This window comes from Lonchura striata, chromosome 3 (genome assembly GCF_050655825.1).
Source record: "Lonchura striata isolate lonStrDom1 chromosome 3, ASM5065582v1, whole genome shotgun sequence".
NCBI classification, from domain to species: domain Eukaryota; kingdom Metazoa; phylum Chordata; class Aves; order Passeriformes; family Estrildidae; genus Lonchura; species Lonchura striata.
Window position 1 is genome coordinate 103009475 of NC_140705.1, and position 19254 is coordinate 103028728.

General features: G+C 38.2%; 1 protein-coding gene across 3 annotated transcripts in view; it reads left to right on the top strand.

Annotated features, from left to right (window-relative positions):
• The window catches only part of PPP2R5A (protein phosphatase 2 regulatory subunit B'alpha), a 42240-nt gene extending 24054 nt beyond the window's left edge, over positions 1-18186 (top strand). For all 3 annotated transcript variants that reach the window (XM_085576028.1, XM_085576030.1, XM_085576029.1), the window contains exons 4-13: positions 3824-3916; positions 5824-5954; positions 6158-6217; positions 7434-7542; positions 9853-9906; positions 13007-13057; positions 13730-13849; positions 13937-14064; positions 16148-16249; positions 16967-18186. In XM_085576028.1, coding sequence (XP_085432154.1) covers positions 3824-3916; positions 5824-5954; positions 6158-6217; positions 7434-7542; positions 9853-9906; positions 13007-13057; positions 13730-13849; positions 13937-14064; positions 16148-16249; positions 16967-17099 — 981 coding nt within the window. In that variant the 3' untranslated portion in view covers positions 17100-18186. The remainder of the gene's footprint in view (positions 1-3823; positions 3917-5823; positions 5955-6157; positions 6218-7433; positions 7543-9852; positions 9907-13006; positions 13058-13729; positions 13850-13936; positions 14065-16147; positions 16250-16966) is intronic.
• Positions 18187-19254: the final 1068 nt, after the last annotated feature.

Consider the following 19254-nt stretch of genomic DNA (forward strand, 5'->3'; position numbering starts at 1 on the left):
CTCAGTTCACTTTAAGTCATAATTAAACTCTAGTCCTGTTCATAGAAAAAGGCCTGTGGATTTGTGATCAGTTCACACGTGCCTTAGGCTTGCCTGAGAGAAATTGAAAGAGGTATTATTTAAAATTCTATTTTCGGGTTTCTTCCTTGCTGTGTTCTAAGGGAATTTTTGTCAGGCTGTCTGGTCACTGGTTGTGGATTTCCCTCTCCTGTGTTTGTTGTTCATCCTGTCCTTGGAATCGATCACTTCTTGCAGCACAGTGGAAACAGTTTGTTTCCCACTCTGTCCTCTTACAGTTCATGTGCTGCTGGACCATAGAAGACTGAGTTAGATAAAGTGCTCATTGCCCTTCAGGAACACAAAGCTGCTGGAAATGTCAGATTTTGTGTGTGGAAGAATGGTTGTGTACAGCCTTTCTCCTCCCCAGCAAAATACACCATTATTTTTGGCATAGTCTGAAGGACTGCTTAAGGAGGGAAGGTGTGGATGTTTTGCTGGCTGTGATTTGTGATAGATAAATTACAAACAAAGTCCAAATTCTATCCTGATCTATAGTTAGGTAACCAGTTTTCTGGGAGAATAAAAAAAAAAACCAACTGAACCTCTACTCTTCTCTGCTTGAATCTGTTGACATAATTGCTTAGTAAGTTACCAGTGTGTGTAGCCACAACAAAAGACTCCAGACCTTCAGTAAAATGAGTGGCACTTGAAAGATGTTGCTTTAAAGCAGTGCTCAAGATGGTTTGTAACAGCCAAAGTAGGTTGAATGTGTTGGCATTTAAAACCAACCATTTAAAGCATTTTGAAGCTTATGGAGTTGCAGAGTTGGTGGAATTGGTAGTTTAAAGCGATAATATTCTAGTGGTCTTTGCAAGACTGAATCACTAAAGCATTAAGAGTTGTATTTCATAGCTCTTTGACCCAAGTAGACCAGTTTTGAGAACAAAAAATACTAAATCCAATATCTTTCCCCTGATTTAGTATTACCAAAAGTAATGTTTCTGTTAAGAAAGCTGAGTGTGCCTGTCTCTTTAGGTAGGATCTGTTGTGGTCAGAATCTGTTCTGGTACCCCTAGTTTGGTTGTTGTTGTGCTTTTAAGTTTGCAAACATTAGCATACATGAGAAGTGAGAGTTTGACTAATCCAGAAATGGCCACTGCAACTTGATTCCTGAAATGCCCTGGAAAAAGATGCTTTCATGTATCTCCCAAGGCTCACAAGGATTTCCAAAGTTATTTGATATCTTACCCAGTTGATATCTTGAATTTAATCTTGGGCAGCTTGTGACAAGATGTTGCAGCATTGTTCTTTTCACTTAGTTCATCTGCTTGGTGTCTCTTGCAGTCATTATACCCTTTTATGGAAAGAAGCCATAATTGTCCTTCCTCCCCTGTCCTTTAGGGAAAACAAAATATGTCAATTTAGTGTTCACTCTTAGAAAGTGTTCTATACCATGACAGTTCTAGTGGCTCTTTCTCTGTATCCTTTCAGGTTTTAATAATTTTCCTCAAGCACATGTAGGTCTGTGCATCTCTGTCTGTGCTGTCAGTATCTTCCTGGAATATTCTGGATTTCATCTGTCACTTCCATAGCTTCATTGTGAGGATGGATCTGAGTCATCCTATGGCTAACCCTTTCTCAGCTTAAGGGCTTGCAAATGCTTAGCAAAGCTTTTCCTTGAAACTCCAGCTTTGCCTTTGAGTTTGCAAACTCTGAGTTTGCAAACTTGGAACTCCAGTTTTGTCTTTGAGTGACTTTGCAATCTTTGAGTTTCATCCTGTAATTTAGTTTTCTAGAGCTTCAGAGTCAACTTGTCCTTTCTTGTGGGTAACATACTTTTATTTTCTATTTTCCCCCCTGCTGGTAGCTACTTATATTAAGGCAATTATCACACATGGATGTTCTTTGTTGTTGTCACTGACAGAAATATTTCATACAGCAATTTGTTACAGAAATCTTGAATTAAATTAAGTTCCAAAATTAATCCCTATGAAGCTGTGCTATATAACCTCCCTTTGGCCATATGTTCCCCATTTCTATATGAGTTTATCCAGTTGCTAATTTGAAAAGATCAGTAGAATGTAGAACCACTAGAATGTTTTGGGTTGGAAGGGACCTGTGAAAATCACCTTAGTCTGAACCCCTGCCATGAGGAGGGACACCTTGCACAAGACCAGGTCGCTCAAGGCACCTGCTGAGTTTGGTGTCATCTGCAAACGTGCTGAGGGTGCTCTCAGTTCCACTGTGTGTGTCACTGATGGAGGTATTAAGCAGCCATGGTTGAGCTCTTTCTAAGGCAGAGGCTGGAATATGATAACATTTAAAATTCTACTATTGGATTGTCTATGATGGGGCCAAGAGGATGGGGACAGGGACAGGACAAGGAGAAATGGCCATCATTGGAGCAGATGAGGAACTTGACACTGAGGGTGGCAGAGCACTGGTTCAGGCTGCCCAGGAAGGTCATGGTCTCTTTCTCTGGAGACATTCAAACCCCACCTGTTCCTCTGTCACCTGCTCTAGGTAACCTTGCCTGGCCAGGGGGTTGGACTAGATGATTTCCAGAGATTCCCAATCCTAACAATCCTGTTATTCTATGTCAACTGCTGATATGAAAAGCTCTTCTTGCAGTCTGTCAGAGGGGGACAAACTGAAGGGTAGCTTGGGTTTCTGAGACTCTGCAGATACAGCACACCCTCCTTGAGGCTATGCATAAGTAACTGTCAGCTCAAATGGTCTACATAAAAGTACTTACTGTCATGCATTTTTCTGAAGTGAGGTTCCTAATTATAATTATGAATTACTCAGGTTGGCTCTCAGTTTAGTTAAGTACTCAGAGTGGTAATAGTTGAAATTCATGCCTTTGAGTATGAGCAGAGCTCTGCATGGGTTTTATTTAGAAGCCCAGTCAGTGATGGCACTATGTACCTAAATTGCATTGTAGTGTTATTACTAATCAGTTGTTTAATTATATGGAGTTATGAAATAGGCATTGAGAACATGAACAATTCTGAATGTAATCTAAACATAAGGCATCTTTCCTCCCAGTTCTGTCTTAGTGAAGAGATGCCTTCTGTGTACTTTATTAACCTGCCATTTTTATGCAAGTGCAGAGTTTTGTCTTGGACTTCTGATGAACCCCAAAATATGGGACTTGTGCTCTGGCCTCTTCATGCCACTCTCTGCTAGCCCAGGCTTTTGGTAGCTCTATCTCTTTATCAGGAATTTTATCTCTGGACATTGTGGGATTGTAGCAAATAGGAGCTTGAACTAAATAGAAATAATATGCTACAAAGGAGTTTCCAGGATATAGAAGCCTAATTTTAATCCGAATTCTTTCAGTTTCTTCAATTCATTCAGCTGTTTTAATACAACTTTTCATTTTTAGAGTTTGTGGTCAAAACTTCATTTCAGGAGCACTCAGTAGATTTTTCTTCATCTCTATAAGGACTTATGTAATGTTAGAGCACTTAATTTAACTCTGTGCTGCTCAGTGTTTGGTAACCTATTTCTGCATAGTAAATTCTTAACATGGAAGGAACTTAACATTTAGAACTCATTTTTTGTACACTATTGGTATTTTCAGTAGATTATTTATTAAGCTTTGACTTTTCTGGGAATTGAAGGGTTCTGTGTACTTAATGTTACTCTTTCAGTAAATTCCAGTAGGAACTGTGGTTAAGCAGTGATGTGTTAGGCTTTGATTCCTCTTGTGATTTTTGTGTGTGTGAATAGTCCCACTGACTTTGGTGGTGGTGACAAGGCTGAGATCCGTGTTATGGTATGCTTCCTAACTTCAGAATTTTCATTTCTATGTTTGTAGTTGGTGTATGAGTTTTTCCTGAGGTTTTTGGAGAGCCCAGATTTTCAGCCCAGCATTGCAAAGCGATACATTGACCAGAGATTTGTACAGCAGGTAAGAGGAGAGTGTTAAAATTGAAAGTGGGATTTAAGGATCACCTCTTGAGCTCATCTTATCAGATGGACTTAAAGCTTTCCTGTTGACACAGGGTAAATTTCTGTTGTTGCAGCAGTGGTTTCTGCCAAACACTAAATAAACAGCACATCATACCACAGAGGCTATATGTAATTAGTAACTTCAGGAACACTTTGTTTTCAGATATTAACCTCAGTGCTTTGCAATGAAAGATATTTGGAATTTATAAAGTTCTGTTTTTCATGATTTGTAACTTAATTCCAGCCGAATCAACAGTGTGGTAATTATATTTTTGTAGTCCTTCTATGTTTATTTTTTAATGGTTTTACCATGGGAAAACTTAATGTACTTATTGTACATGAAATGTGTTTCAACACCTTCTTACTTGTGCCTAGATAGTGTAATACTCTTTACTATTGTGTATTAACCACTGAAGGAAAATCAAGTAAGAAATTACTTAGGAAAGTCATGCTTTACCATGCAAAGCAACTGTGAGCAAGAAAATTAAGTGAGATTTCATATTAAATATAACTTCTCAGGGAATTACGGTGTAGAATGCAATAGCAATTTTTGGTTCAAGGTGAATTCAGTGGGGATTTTTTCACTGTGTTGAAATATTTGTTTGCCAAATTTTGTTTGTCAAAATACTTGTTTGCTCAGTATCTGAAGAGTGAGGACTGTCAGGCCATCACAATACAGCAGTGAAAAGTAAAACCACAGGATGGGTGCTTTCCCTCCCTAACTTCAGTGACTGCATTAATTTCCACTTAATTGGTTCTACTGTTCTTGTTTATAAGTGTTTCCTTCTTCTCAGTTTAATTCAACTTACACACAAAATTTAAGCTGAGGCTGCTGGTGAGCCATTGGCTGTGGGTATCCACTTTACAAATTGACCTATGGTCCTTGAGAGCAGCATTGCAGAGTTTGTTCCTGACATTTCACTTGATCTTTCTCTTGAGTACAAGATAGAGACAATGCAACCAACAGCTAGCTATATATGGGAAAAAACGTGGAGTAGTGACCCTGAGAAATTCCTGCTAAATATAAAATTGAAATGAGCCTGAACCAAGTTCCTGAACAGCTGTTTCCAGTCCCTTGTGGTGCTTGGTAGACATACCTAAGCTCAGACCTGAGCAGGAGACTCTGCTGACTGCCCGAGCTGTTACTGACTTGCTCAAGGCAAGCTCACATTTCTGAATATGCTGTTGCTTGGCCATGCAGGGTTAAAAGAAAAAAAACCACCAAAAATTATGGTCTGTAATGTGATTGGACTATTTTTTATGTCTTTGAGTGAGCATGGTGTTTTCTGTATCTTTGGAAGACTTTCTACAAGAAAAAAGTACGTGGAAAGTTTTCTTGCAGCATTAGTAGGGAATTGGTTAGTAATTACATATCTTGTTCTTATTCTATGACTCCCTGCTTAATTGTAAAATTCCTTGTATAGGAATGCTTTTGCTTGGCCATCAAGACACAACTTTTGAGATAAGCAGTAAAGGATTTTAATTACAAAATTGTAAATATAGGATATAGATTTGATTCATTCTGATTTCTTAAATAGCAAATGTAAACCACTTATCTACAGTTTGATAATTTCATGTTTGCAATTGCATTTTTATTTTGATAGTATAATAGTTACTGGAATGACTTTGGTGTCTGTTGTACACAGGAAAGGAATGAAGTTGATAAGTTTATTAGAAAAAATCAACTTTATTAAAAATGTAATTTTGAAAACCTACTATTGACATCAAAACAAAATGTACAGTTAAACCGATCCTATTTTATTCCTAATGTAAACTTGTAAATTCAAGATAAAATTCAAATCAGGTAGTAGCAATACAAAACCTTAAGTCTTTAAAAAATAATACATTTTAATTTAATTTTTAAAGTTGTTGGAGCTCTTTGACAGTGAAGACCCACGAGAACGTGATTTCCTAAAGACAGTTCTTCATAGAATTTATGGAAAATTCCTCGGTTTAAGAGCATTCATCAGGAAACAGATAAACAACATTTTCCTCAGGTATGCTCTGTGTGTGTGACTAGGTTGAGGAGGATTTTATCTTGCCTTCACATTCTGGGTCTGCAGTGATTTATTCTTGAAATAAAAGACCTGTGTTTGGTCTTTGATCTTGCTTTCAAATATTTGAAGCTTAGTAAAGGTTGTTTATTTGGAATCTCTGGTCCTCTGTGGCAATTTTTGACGGTTGTCTTTTTTGGTAACAGGTTTATATATGAAACAGAGCACTTCAATGGTGTTGCTGAACTTCTTGAGATATTAGGAAGGTAAGTTTGATCTCACACAGAAAAAATATTAAACATTATTGTGAATGTTTGCTTCAGCTTTTCTGCTTTGGGAATGGAGGAGGGAAGAGAATTATTATAGTAACGAGTGATGAAGTGCAGTCACTGATAATCTAATACTGTCTGGGTTGCCACATGAATATCAGATTAGGACACAGAATAAATTATTCTTTTTTCAGTGCAACTTTTAAAGATGACAGGCAAAAAATGTTTCTCAAGGGTCCTTGTTTGTCAGACCTATCTACTCTTGGTTATCTTCTGCCTGATAGATGACTTGTTCTTTGATTCAGAAAATGAGTGTTGACTTTTGCCCTTGTGTTGAATGAAATTAATCTTCAGCAGGCTTGTTTTTTGTTTTCCTTCAGTTCTATTCAGGAAAGCCTTGTAAGTGCTAGGGTATTTTAGTTACTTTTTTTTTTTCTTTTTGGATGTTATTTCACTAACTTCAGTTTAACTTTGAAGTTTTTCTCTGGTTCTTTTACTGCCTTTCCAAAACTGTCACACATTTCACAGCAGAAAATTGTATTACTGGTCTGACTAAAAAGACAAATATGGTGAAGCTATTGTGGAGTAAATTTTTATGGAAAATCAAGTGATAGGGATCCCACTATTTTCTCAGATTTTGCCTAAAATGTAAGGGGCAAAAGAAACTAACCTTTTCCTGAAGGACTTTTTTCTTTTCTATAGCTCATCCACTCAAATATAAGAGGACTGAATCAATGAGACAACTTTAAAACTTTGTTTTTGAAGGGAAAAGTTGTTCAGCTATCTCAAAACAAATGTTTAAACTGCACTGTTAAAATTGTATAATCTTGTTTCTCTGCAAGTTGCTAGTGATGGTGAGTGAAATGGATTAGCTTCCTGATACATCTGTCTAAGCTTTACAATTAGACAGCAGGACTTCCTGTAGGTAATTTTATTTAATGGAGGTCATGATAAAAATACTTCAGCTCATCTCACAGGTATTATTTAGCTTCTAGTGTGGTTCTCTGGTATTCCTTACCAAGAATCTAAACTCTCATTATAATCAGCATTTTAAAGGTTGTGCACATGCACATGCATTTTATGGCTTCAAAATAATCAGGTTTAAAAACTGAATCAGAAATTGAATTTCAGTTGAACTTAGAGAAATTCTTGACTTGCTAGGAAACAAAATATTTTTTTAATAAAAATAAATCCTGCTTATTCATGTTTTCAGTATTATCAATGGTTTTGCACTGCCACTGAAAGCAGAACACAAACAGTTCCTTATGAAAGTTCTGATTCCCATGCATACTGCAAAGGGATTAGCTTTGTTTCATGCACAGGTAAGCTTTTGCCTATTTTTAAGAATGGTGGGGTTTTTGTATTTACATTTGAAATTAATGAAATTTAAAGCACTATGTGTTAGAATATCAATATTCCAAAATATTTGAAAATTCAGTCACTTTAAATAAAATCTTCCAGATTTTATATCTGTTAATTTTGAGATAATACTTGGCATATATTACAAGTGAAAGAATGTACCAATGAGTCAAAGACTTTACCAACTGAAGTTGGAAGCTTTTTTTGCTTGTAGTCTTGTCACACTTTAAGCTTCATTTAATCCCAGGGCCTTGTGCTATTGTAATTTCCTTTATCTAACTGAAATGCTGCGTGTAAAGGAGCCTCAGGTATGGCCAGGTATTTATTTCAGAAGTGGTTTTTTCTTTCTAAAGCTGCACCAGTGATGGGGTGGGAGGGAGAATGTTGTTGCCATTTATAAATGGTAGAAATGCACAGTAGCTCTCTGGATCAGACAGGAATTATGTAGATCCATGACACACTGTCAGAATGCTGCAGTTCTTCAGCTGACTTTCATTCTTATACTTGCCACAGACATTCAGCATTTCATTTGAGGAATAATCTCTATGCTTTCCAGACATATGGCACTACAAGTATTGAATATGGTTGATGAAAACTTGGAAGTAATGCTGCTGTGGCTAATTAAAAGTACTAATACAGCTCCATACAGACTGAAGATACAAGAAAATGGGTTTCTAATTAAAGTGAAATCATTGTGACTGTATAGCCTACAAACAGGATGAAGTGAAGAGCTCACTTTATTCCTAATTCTCATATAAAGTTTTAAATTAAGCACATCACTTGCCATTGTGGTTTATTGTCCTTCTGCTCCCTGAAAGGGCTCAGTCACCTCCCAGAGGTGTTCTCCCTGGCAGATCAGTACAGCAACCTGCCCCTTTTTTCCTGGGATACATTTAATCCAGTTCATGGCTACTGAAAGGGCCCTCTTAATTCAGCTGTACCTGGAAGTCACATTTGTCCTGCTGACCAGGCCACTCCTCTGTCCCTTCATAAAACACTGGTGCCAGGTGCACACACAGCACTGCGTGTTTCATTTTATCCCAAAGGTCTAAGCCAGTGCTAAATCTGCTTTGCAATCCCAAGTGGCCAGGTTGCTTTGTTGGTGAGTAAAGTATAGCCTACCCTTAAAAATTAAAGCCTTAAAGATGAACTAAGCTTGAGTCTTTGTGTCTTTGAACTGTAAAGCATTACTGTACTGAATATTCACATCTAGTGGGATTTGTGAGATTAATGTGTGACATTTATTATTTTTTGAATCTATACAAATGCATTAGTAGCCTAAGGGCAAAAGAAATAAGTAAGACCTGTTGCAATTACATCATTTTAATTATCTGTTTTGGCATAAAAGATTAAAAAAAGAAAGGTGATGCTTAAATTCAAGCATCCTGAGTATTAAAATGTAATGCATATTACATAATTTTTGTCTTTATATTGTGAAATACAGTGATTTATTAAAATCAATCTTAATGGAATATAAGAAAGATTGTAACTAGTTCAGTAATAGCATTATTGTATGGTTTCTGCATGGTATGGTTGTTCACTTATCTCAACTATGTGCTCCTCAGTAACTAAACTCTAAGTAATTATGTAACATGAAATATCCCTGGCCTGAGCAGGCCCTGCACAGAAACCAGGAGAGGCTGGGAGAGCAGTGCTAGTCACTCACATTTGCTTCCCCACTCCTTCCACCTTCCCACAGGCACAATTGGCCCTTGCTGCACTGGGACAGGATGCTCAGCTGGCAACAGCTGCCTCATCTCTTGTGGCCTTGGAATATGTTCAGATTCTTTCACTTGTAATCTTGCCACTGGATGTTGTGTGCTGTAGGTTTCACCTGAGCAATGTGTGCTCAGTCAAACCTTTGTTACAATTTGGATTTTACTGGAAGTGTATGGCCTTTTTACCCCAATATAGATGTTTGAAAGTGTAAGCTTTGTAATGTTAATACAGTTAACGTTAAGAAAAATCTGTCTGGATATGGGATCTGAGTTAGGGAAATATCTGCCAAGCTTAAAAATAACTTTCTAGGTTGAAAAGATGATTTTTGGTATGCAGGAAGTTTTTTTTAAGATAGAGCAGGCCTGTATATCTTGCTGCTTTAATTGCTGTTTTGTTTAGTTTGGACTAATATGAAATGGCTGTGTAGGGGTGTCTTGGGTTGGGTTTCCCCCCATGATCTGAAGTGCTTCCATTAGAAGATGTGATATTTAGTAGTGCTACAATGTCCAAACAGTGTCTGCTTAAACTCAATAACCGTATGACTTGCATTCCAGCTTGCCTATTGTGTTGTACAGTTCCTGGAAAAAGATACAACTTTAACAGAGCCTGTAAGTGTTTTTCAGTTGGATGTCTTTCTATTTTTAATTTCAATTAAATATTTTAGTGTAACCTGTTGAATTGTGCAGCGGTTTTGTGTTATCCTGATTAAAGATAGAGAGGTAGGATTTTTTCGGGGGGAGGGGAAATGAAATCTAGAATAGTTAAGAAAATTCTGAGTTTGAAAGGGCACTTATCTCTTAACCTGTGGCCAAGATAGAACACAGGTTTAACTAAAAGTTTGAACTCCTGGTATCAAGCAACCTACCCCAAATAAGAAAGCATGTCATGACTGTATTGTCATAAAAACTAAAATTTCAATGGTTTTGGTACTGATTACTTGTCCTTAGCCACTGCATGAAATTAAAATATTTTGGGGAATAAAAAAAAAAAAACAGAAATAAAAGTTGAAAAGAATAACAACATTTCATTTGGACAGAAAGAACCCTGAAATTCCAATGATGGTGTTTTTGTTCTGCCTCTCCAGTTCCTGGGGTGCCTCTTGGCAGTCAGAACTCAGGTGCTTCAGGCATCTGTGCCTTTTGCCAGACTGAGTCTCCCGTGATGCATATTGACAGCTCAGCTAAAAAGGGTTTATGCACAGGCTTTGGCAGGGCCCATGAAGAACAGAGGCTCAGGGCAGTGCAGCAGCTCGTGAGGACACAGAGTGATGTCAGGCCAGCTATAAAAGAAACTGGTTTTATTTAGGCAATCAGGAGTATCTCCATTAGGGCTACATTGATATTTAAATACTTTACTCATTTTGTGATGGAAAAATGAAGAGCTTATGCAAGACCTAAATTTTCTTCTATTAAAAAAAAAAAAAAATAAACCGTTTTGGGGAAATAACATTGATCTTCACTGGATGCCCTTTCAGTGGAAGCTTGTTTTCTGCACAGCCATTTCAGCTGACCAGTTATTCTGTAGCTGATGGAGGGTGCCTATGGATTTGCCTTGTGTGCTTGGAAGCATTTTTCCCCCTGTGCTGCAGAGTTCCCAGCCACACTGGTCAATAAACTTATTTTTGTGGGACAGGGTGAGGAGAAAGGAATTGTGTAACCTGTATTCCTTAAGCCAAGTGAGGAAACAACCCAGGCATTTTGACAGTTAAAGCTGACATGTGAGCAGAAAATGTGTAGTGTTACATAAAAACCTGCAAGATTGAATGGAGTGACAACGTGACAAGGTCGGAACTTCCTGACACAAATTTACAGGAGTGTTGGTGCAGGATCCAAGCCTAAACTGCTGTGGAGTAGGCAGGGCTTTAGAGCAGTGCCCCAGTGCATTCTGAGGCTCATCTGGACTGTGGTCTCTACACTTGTGGTTGCTTCTTAATCAAGTTAAAGGTGAACTCAAGCTGGAGAAGACACAAGAACTCACTGCAGAGTCATTACTCTGGGCATATAGTAAAAGTTGTTTTATAAAGGAATTAAAGTTAATAAGATAAGTGAAGCTTTTAAGAAACTTTTTGAAATGCTTGAAAAGTAAATGTTGAAATTTGGGTCAACTGATGAGATAACATTGGAAATTTTTCTTGGCTTTAGGTCAAGTAATATTTTAAGAACTCCATCAGAAGGCTGTCTTCACACATACCTTACTGTTATTTTTCTGGCAGAAATTGTCACTCAGGGTCAATTTGGAGGACATTCAACCCGAGCTCTTGTAGCTATGGTAGTCTGCCTCAGGTCAGTCCTGATGTTTGCAGAGCTGACAAGAGGAGTTTGTTACCTAACCCTGCTGAATGCAATGGCCTTTGCATGGAAGAAATCAGACTAAAAGTGCAGTCCTTGTTACATGAGTTAAGTTTTCCAGCAGGTGCCTACAGTGGTAATCCACTTCATGAGAATCCTGTAGCTCAGGGAAGAGTACTGATCTTGTGTAGTAAAAGCAGAAATCCATGTACATAAATCTGCAGATATTAGCTTTTTAATATAAAGGCACAGTCAAGCCAGAAACTGATACTCCAAGGAGGAGCAAGGAATAGGTATCTTGTTGAGTTGTGCACTGTCATACTCAGAACGTTATTTCTTTATCAAGTTGAGAATATGGGTCTCTTCTCTAGCAAAATATATTTAAAAATTCTTGCAGTAATTTGTACTGCGAAGCGCACATTAGTCTTATTAACTTGTGTCTCTGGAAAGCCACTTTTGTTAATACAAATAGTTGTTAATAAAGCATCCATCTGGAAAGCTAAAGGAAAAAAAAAATCACAAGACAAAAAGCAAATATGGAAGGTATTTAAATAATTGAGTAAGATTTCCCTTTGGATATGATCAGCTAGGTGCTGTTGTATCATAAAAAGTAGAGGTCCTTTCTTCAGAATGAAAGTTTATAAGGCTCTGAGAATGTTTCTGTTTCTGGAGCTTAGTTGCAGCTTTTTTTTTTCTCCCTTTTTTAAATCCAGAATTCATTTTGTAGTTTAGATGCCATGTGAGATGTTTATTTCTAGGAAAAATACCTCCAGCCTTTCTTTGCTGTATTCCCTCCATTTGTCTTGGGGGCTGTACTTTCCAATTAATTTTCCCAGAAGTTTTGTTTTTCCAGTCTTGTGTAAGGTAGTCGATATCAAATGGTATTAGATACCAAATGTAGATAATACATTTTCTCTGTAAGTTCACATCTTTCTTACTTTAGTTTCCAGTCTAACATGTCAAATTGTAGCTGAGAAAAGGAAGAGTTGGAGGCCATGGCTTCTCTGTAGAGCCCTGTCAGCATTTATATATTATTATATATTATTATTATCAGGCTTCAAACCTTTGGTGCCAAGGCGGGTGCTTCCCAAAGTATGGATGAGTAGAAGACAAAAAATATTCTGTGAGATTTAGCTACAGGGAGTTTAACTTCATTTTGTGATGCTTTGATGTGATCAGCATCCTGTCAGTTAATGTGAGTACTGGGATGGGGGCAGAGTGTGAATGGATAATCACAGGCACACAGAGCAATAGGGGGCTGAGTTATTCTGATAACCTAAACAAGACAAACATTTAAATGAATGTTTATTCGGTTTTCATTGAACCTCTGGACAAGGAAAAACAAACTTGTAATTTTTTTTCTTATCAAGTATGTAGTAGAAACTTGTCCTGCTTTAACTTGTTTGTATTTTTCATACAGGTAATCAGAGGACTGCTCAAATTTTGGCCAAAAACATGCAGTCAGAAAGAGGTTGGTTTTCTGTCTCATTTCTGGTGTCTGCTGTGATGTAAAGTCTTGTGGGGCAGATTCACAAACCTCTCTGCTGTGCTCTTCAAGAGATCTTGCAGAAAACTTGCAGTTCTTGAAGCTTCTTGAGGCACTCACCTTTGTCATGTGATGCAGTCTGGTTTCTTGTGTGTAGTTAAAATGAGCTTAAAAACCAGGAGTTTGATTTATCTCACCAGATTCCATCCCAAACAACTCTTTAAAAGTGGGTCCCTTAACGCTGTTGTCTCTTTTTCTGCAAGTGGTGATATATTTTTCTGTGCCAGCTACACATTTTATATGGGAATTAACTACTATCACTTCAAAAGCTACTTTGGTGATCTCTGATAATCTCTGCAACCATTCTTAAAACAAGATGCCCCAATTTTTTTCTTTTGTAACTGTAAAACCCCATTTTCTGCAGAAGCAGTTTGACGAAGTATTCAGTATCTACACAAAAGGAGAGCTGCAACCTGTTAGCTGAGGGTGATGATTGATTTCTTTCAGGCTGCAGAACCTCTGTGAATGTCTAAATGCCTTGTAATGACAGGCAGTGTTCTTTGCAGGATTCATAATGTGTGAGCTGTATTTTGTTTGCTTCTGTTTACAGTGGTGATATGAAACATTCTCATCTTTTTTTCCTTTCTAAACAAACAGGTAATGTTTTTAGGTGAAATAGAAGAAATCTTAGATGTTATAGAACCAACACAATTCAAAAAAATAGAAGAGCCTTTATTTAAGCAAATATCCAAGAGTGTGTCAAGTTCACATTTTCAGGTAAATAAAATAAGTATAAAAAAACCCAAACAAATTTTGTGGTAACTTATTTTATGGTTGTTATGAACCATTAACTTTGTGTTTCAGGTTGCAGAAAGAGCTTTGTACTTCTGGAATAATGAATATATTCTTAGCCTGATTGAGGAGAACATTGATAAAATTCTACCAATTATGTTTGGCAGTTTGTACAAGATCTCCAAAGAACACTGGAATCCGTATGTAACATTTCACTTTATCTGTAGCACCATAAATAAATTGTTCACTGTTCCAGGTTTGGATTGGGAGCTTGTAAATGTGACTTCATTTTTACTTAAATCAGATGAAACCCATGACATTCTGGGTGTTAAATGGAGTGTCACTTGCAGCAGTGTTGTTCTTTCACTGTTCTGCACTGTTACGAGGGACACCTGGAATTTATTGAAAAAGTGTGAGGAAATTGGATGGTCTTTATATTGTAATCACGTCTGGTTCTTTGTGTTATTCAAAATGCAAATTAATGCTACTTAGACCAAAACAGTTTCCAAGGGTTGCTTCTGTTTATGCTTTGTTGTCCTTGATGAATACAGCTGTGTCTTCATAAGTGTTTATTGCTGACCAGTGAGATAAGAAGAGGAAAAGATCCTATCAGAGAATAGCAACCTTTATAAAAGATGGTAGGACTGAGAAATGAATGACTACTTCACTTTATAAAGTTAAATATTGGTGCAACAAGTTAAATATTGGTATTCCTGTGTTTGAAAAAAGCAGTAATGGTATTGAAATACTGAAAAGCAAAGGCTGCTGATGCCAGCACCCTGAATTAGGCTGCAAGTTAGTATGCAGAATATAAGTTTGTACAGGCAAAAGCCAGGCTGAGCAGGACCCTCCCACAGCCCTGCAGTAAAACAGATGTCCTGCTTTAAGCCCTTGGAGGCTTTGCAATTATTCTGGGTTTATCTCGATGCTGTGTCTAGCTGCAAACATAGCAGCTGAGACTGGAAATAAACTTTGGGGAATAGTCCCTAGGCTATCACTGTATTTGGGACCTCAGCAAATTTGGAGGATGCCCCTTTTTCCCTATCTGCAGGCAGAAGTTGCCCTTGATGAAGGAAGCAAAAGACACAGGATAATTGCCTACTTGAAGACAAGGAAGTTTGGGGAAGAAAGTCTAATCCTTTGATTCTAATCTGTTTTGGAGGGCAGCAAAACATGCTTTTATCCATCTGGTTGTCTGATATGGACTCAATTTCTTGTTCAAAATCCAACTTTTCCTCTCAGAAAACCAAAACCTTAAATAAGCTTTTGCCCTCAAACCACATGAAACCCAGGGTACAAAAAACCCCAAAATTTAAAAAAGAAGAGTATAAACAGGCAAAGGATACTGTGCATTTTGAATGGAATGAACACAAGGCTGTCATGAACAGCTGGGAGATTTCCTGGTGCCATGATAGACAGAGTGCACTGAAAAGGCAAACCTGGTTCTTAGGTTATTTCCTTAGGGGTTTCTTTGACTCCTTTTCCAAAGTCACAGGGCTGCAGCTTTGCAGTCAGTGGGGAACTGCTGGTGAGGAAGAAGACAGTATACCTACTTTTTGCTTAGTGATTAAGCTTAATGACAGGCATTTTAATGTTTAATTTTACTGTTTTTAAAATTCTTTGTACAAATATGAGTGGGTTTAAAGGAGATAACAGAACATTTAAGATGGTTTACTGAAATATGAATACTTTCACAAAAAGAAGGGTAGTGCAGGAATACAGGCAGCCAGGTAACACACGGCCAGTGGTGCTCATGCTGCTGAGTTTAAGGAAAGTGAGGTACCCAAATCCATTATCTGATGTTCTTGATTCTGGTTCTCTAGCAAGACTCCTGCTGCCCAGAAATACTGCTAGGAGAGCTTTGCTGTGCTAAACCACACTAAGCCTGTGGTTTGTCTGCTGCCTTCCTGAAGCTACGAGCCAGAAGTTTGATTTTTCTAGACTCTCATATTTCATTGCTCAAATATTACAGAATTGTTGTTAAGACTTGGTTTATTAAAGGTTCACATAATTGAATAGCTTTAAAGTACAGCCATAGCATGAATAATTGTATCTTGTGCAATTACAGAAGTCAGGAATTTAAGATTAAATAGCCATTTCAAATATACTATAATTTCCTCTGTAAATTAATAAAAAGAAGAGGATTTTGTTTCAGAAACTCCCTGATCTTACAGTAGTATCTTAAATAAGAAGTTTCTAATCCAAAAAAGGAATCAAATGCTTGTTTTCTGAAGTTAATTTTGTCACTTATTAAATCTTATGGCTGTGCTCCTTCTGTTCCAGAACCATCGTGGCACTGGTGTACAACGTGCTGAAAACCCTGATGGAAATGAATGGCAAGCTCTTTGATGAACTCACAAGCTCATACAAAGCAGAAAGGCAAAGGTACTGAGCCTTTTTCCAAGTTCCCATTGATGAACAAGTCCAAGCTGTAATTTTGGCAGCTGCTTTGCTGTTGTGGGGCTCTGTAGTGGAGCTGTTTGATGCTGGGTGTCCCGTGAGTGAGGCTGTGCCATGGGAGAGCCAAGCCCAGGGAGGGGACAGGAGGGCCCCAGCTCTCCTCCTGCCTGGGCAGGGGATGTGCTCCCTCCTGGGTGGAAAATGGGTCTCAGCTGCTGCTGGCTGTGCTGCCCCAGGTGTCTGAAGGGCATGCAGCTGGAGAACGCTTCACAGCTCAGCAGAACCAGTGCTCACCCTACTCAGCAGCATTGCTGGAGTCAGGGAGGCAGGGCACAGGTGACCCTTGGCCAGCTGAGACCACTGCCAAGCCTCCCTGTGGTAGCTGTGTTCTTCCCTCACAAAGATTCTCAGTCCTTTAATTTGTGTGCATGTGATTAAAAAACCTCCTTAAAACAGCAGCCAGCTGTGCAAAGGCACCCTACAGCGATGGCCTGCATTTGCTGGAGCAAAGGTACAGTTTCAGCACTCACATTACAAATTTGTTATGCTCTTTTTAACTGAGGAAAGTGTAATTGCCTCTAAAAATAGCTTTGGAAAAAAACTTTAAAGTGGAATTAGAAGATGCAAGTCACAGTTAAGGTACTGTGTCTCCAGATTGTGCTAAAAGCACATCTGAAATTGATTTTTCACTCTTTTCTTCAGAGAGAAAAAGAAAGAATTGGAACGTGAAGAGTTGTGGAGAAGGCTGGAGGAGTTAAAGCTTAAGAAGGTGATGGCAGAAAAGCAGAACAGCACTCACAACGTGCTCAATGCACACAATACAAGTGCCAAATAAAAGAAATGACCACCTCTACTCAGCAGACATTCTTTTTTTGTACCCTTTTGAAATATATAAGGATTTGTAAAAGAAACCTCATCAGTATAATAGAAACAGCCAATTTTTATCTCTGGCAAATGTAAAGATTTGAATTTAAATACAGCAGTTAAGTGATGTCATTACCACAACCTATTGTAAATTTGTCTAATTATTGATATACTGTCACTTCCAATGTTTCATAGAACTGAATTATCATCCTTAACGAGTGAAATAATTATGGGAGTGGTGAGAATTATGACTTGAATTTTTGATTGTGTTGCACATAGGTGGTATAGTTTGCTACGTACACATTTTTCCTTGTTTTATATGTGCTTTTCACATTGCTGCATACTTTGGTTAAGGTGATAGAAAAGGCTTCTAGTTGTGCTGTATTTTCTCAAATAAAACCAAGGTACGTTACCAGTAACTTGAGATATTCAGTATATGCCCCTTACAGCACCAAAAGCAACTTGGATCCAGAGCTGTCCTTGAATTCCTGATTGGATTCAGATTTAGATTTATACAATGCTCACATTAGAAAGGAGGCAAGGTAGGGAGAGAATGAGCTGCAACAGGTTGGGGTGGCCAGTGCCTCTGCCCTATTCCTGCTGCCTCTTGGGTCCTGGGCTAGTTAGGGATTTCCTCCTGCTACAGCTGAGGATGGAGCTTCCTCTGGAGAGCCCATCAATGATGCTCCTCATCAGCCCAAGGACCCTCTGGAGTGGTGCAGTCTCCAAGAGAGACCCATCTTGGATGTTTCTGCGCTAGTTTTAGCATCTCATGGACTGAAGAATGAGACCAAAATTGGCATTACTATTTTTTTTTTCAGTAAGGAGGGAAGAATGTTGAGAAATTATTCCTTGTTTTCTTTAAAGAAAATGCAGTCTGTTTTGCAAAGGTGGAAAGTTGACTATAGAAGTCTTGTCTGTTTACTTGATCAAGTATTTTTTCACATCTTTTATCAGAGTACCATTCCAATCTCTTAAATTGCAGTTGTGTGGAAAAATTTTGTAATGAAAGGTCTTTGGGGAACTGAGCAGCATTCAATAAAGTCTTTATGTTTGTATTTAGTGCTGTACCTCACATCTTTGTGTTTCTGAAGACCAGGAGAATTAGAATGGCTGTTACAAACCTTTTTAACTGCCCATTGTGGCTTTTCACTGAGTGGCTAAAGTGGGGAGGTCCCTGCTACACTGTTTGAGTCAACTGTATGACACTTACTTGTTGCTTCATTTTTGTCTCTTAAGTAGTTGTTTTACAGATGGTATGGGACTAGCAGAGCCTGAAGGGAAAGGACAGTCACACAGGCACAGCTCACCTTGCTTCAGTGCCTTTTTGCCTTTAGAAGAATAAAATTCCCAGTGTGTGGCAAACTTTGTTCAGCTGTCCTAGAGCCTAAATGAAAATAACTTACAGAAATGTTGGGGAACCGAACACCTTGCAGGGCTTCAAGGAATAAATCACTGCCATTTGTAATTGTTACAAGTTTTTCCCAAAGTTAAAAATAGGGACATCAGGCTTAAGTAATAGAAAAAAACAACACAGGAGCTGTAAGATAGGCTTCCAAATTGTGCAACACTTGCTGTCAGGATTGCTCCTATAAATAGGTTTGTAAAAGAAAGGTTTCTTGGCTGGGATCACTGGTCTGCTCTTGTAACATTTCCTTATAAAACAAAACATCTTGACAGCTGAGATGTAGTGACTGGACTGCTGTGGGAGTTTATTGAGAGGAAAAAATAGTGCATACTGCAAAAAGGAGTTTATCCTTTATTTAACTATGTTTTCTACTCACCCTACAGCTGCAGCTATGTTGTCTTACAACTTACCTTCTCTCACCTCATTAGCAAAAAAAGAAGAAAAAAATGCAGTAGGATCCATGAGAACCAGTTCCAATTGTTTATAATTTTTTTTTGTAAAATCCAAGAAATAGGTGCTGTTCAAGGAACAGTTGGGTGTTCCTTTGGCAGTGGGGCATCAAGAAAGCTCAGTTGTCATAGCATAGGCTCTTAGGTAGCAAAGTCAGTGGGGGTTTTCTTGATGTGGAAGGGTTCAGTGTGGGGGATTCCCCTTGCCTGGTTTCTGTCCTGTTCCCCATCACCCAGGGAAGCCTTTTTTGCTTCAACCATGCAGTGTT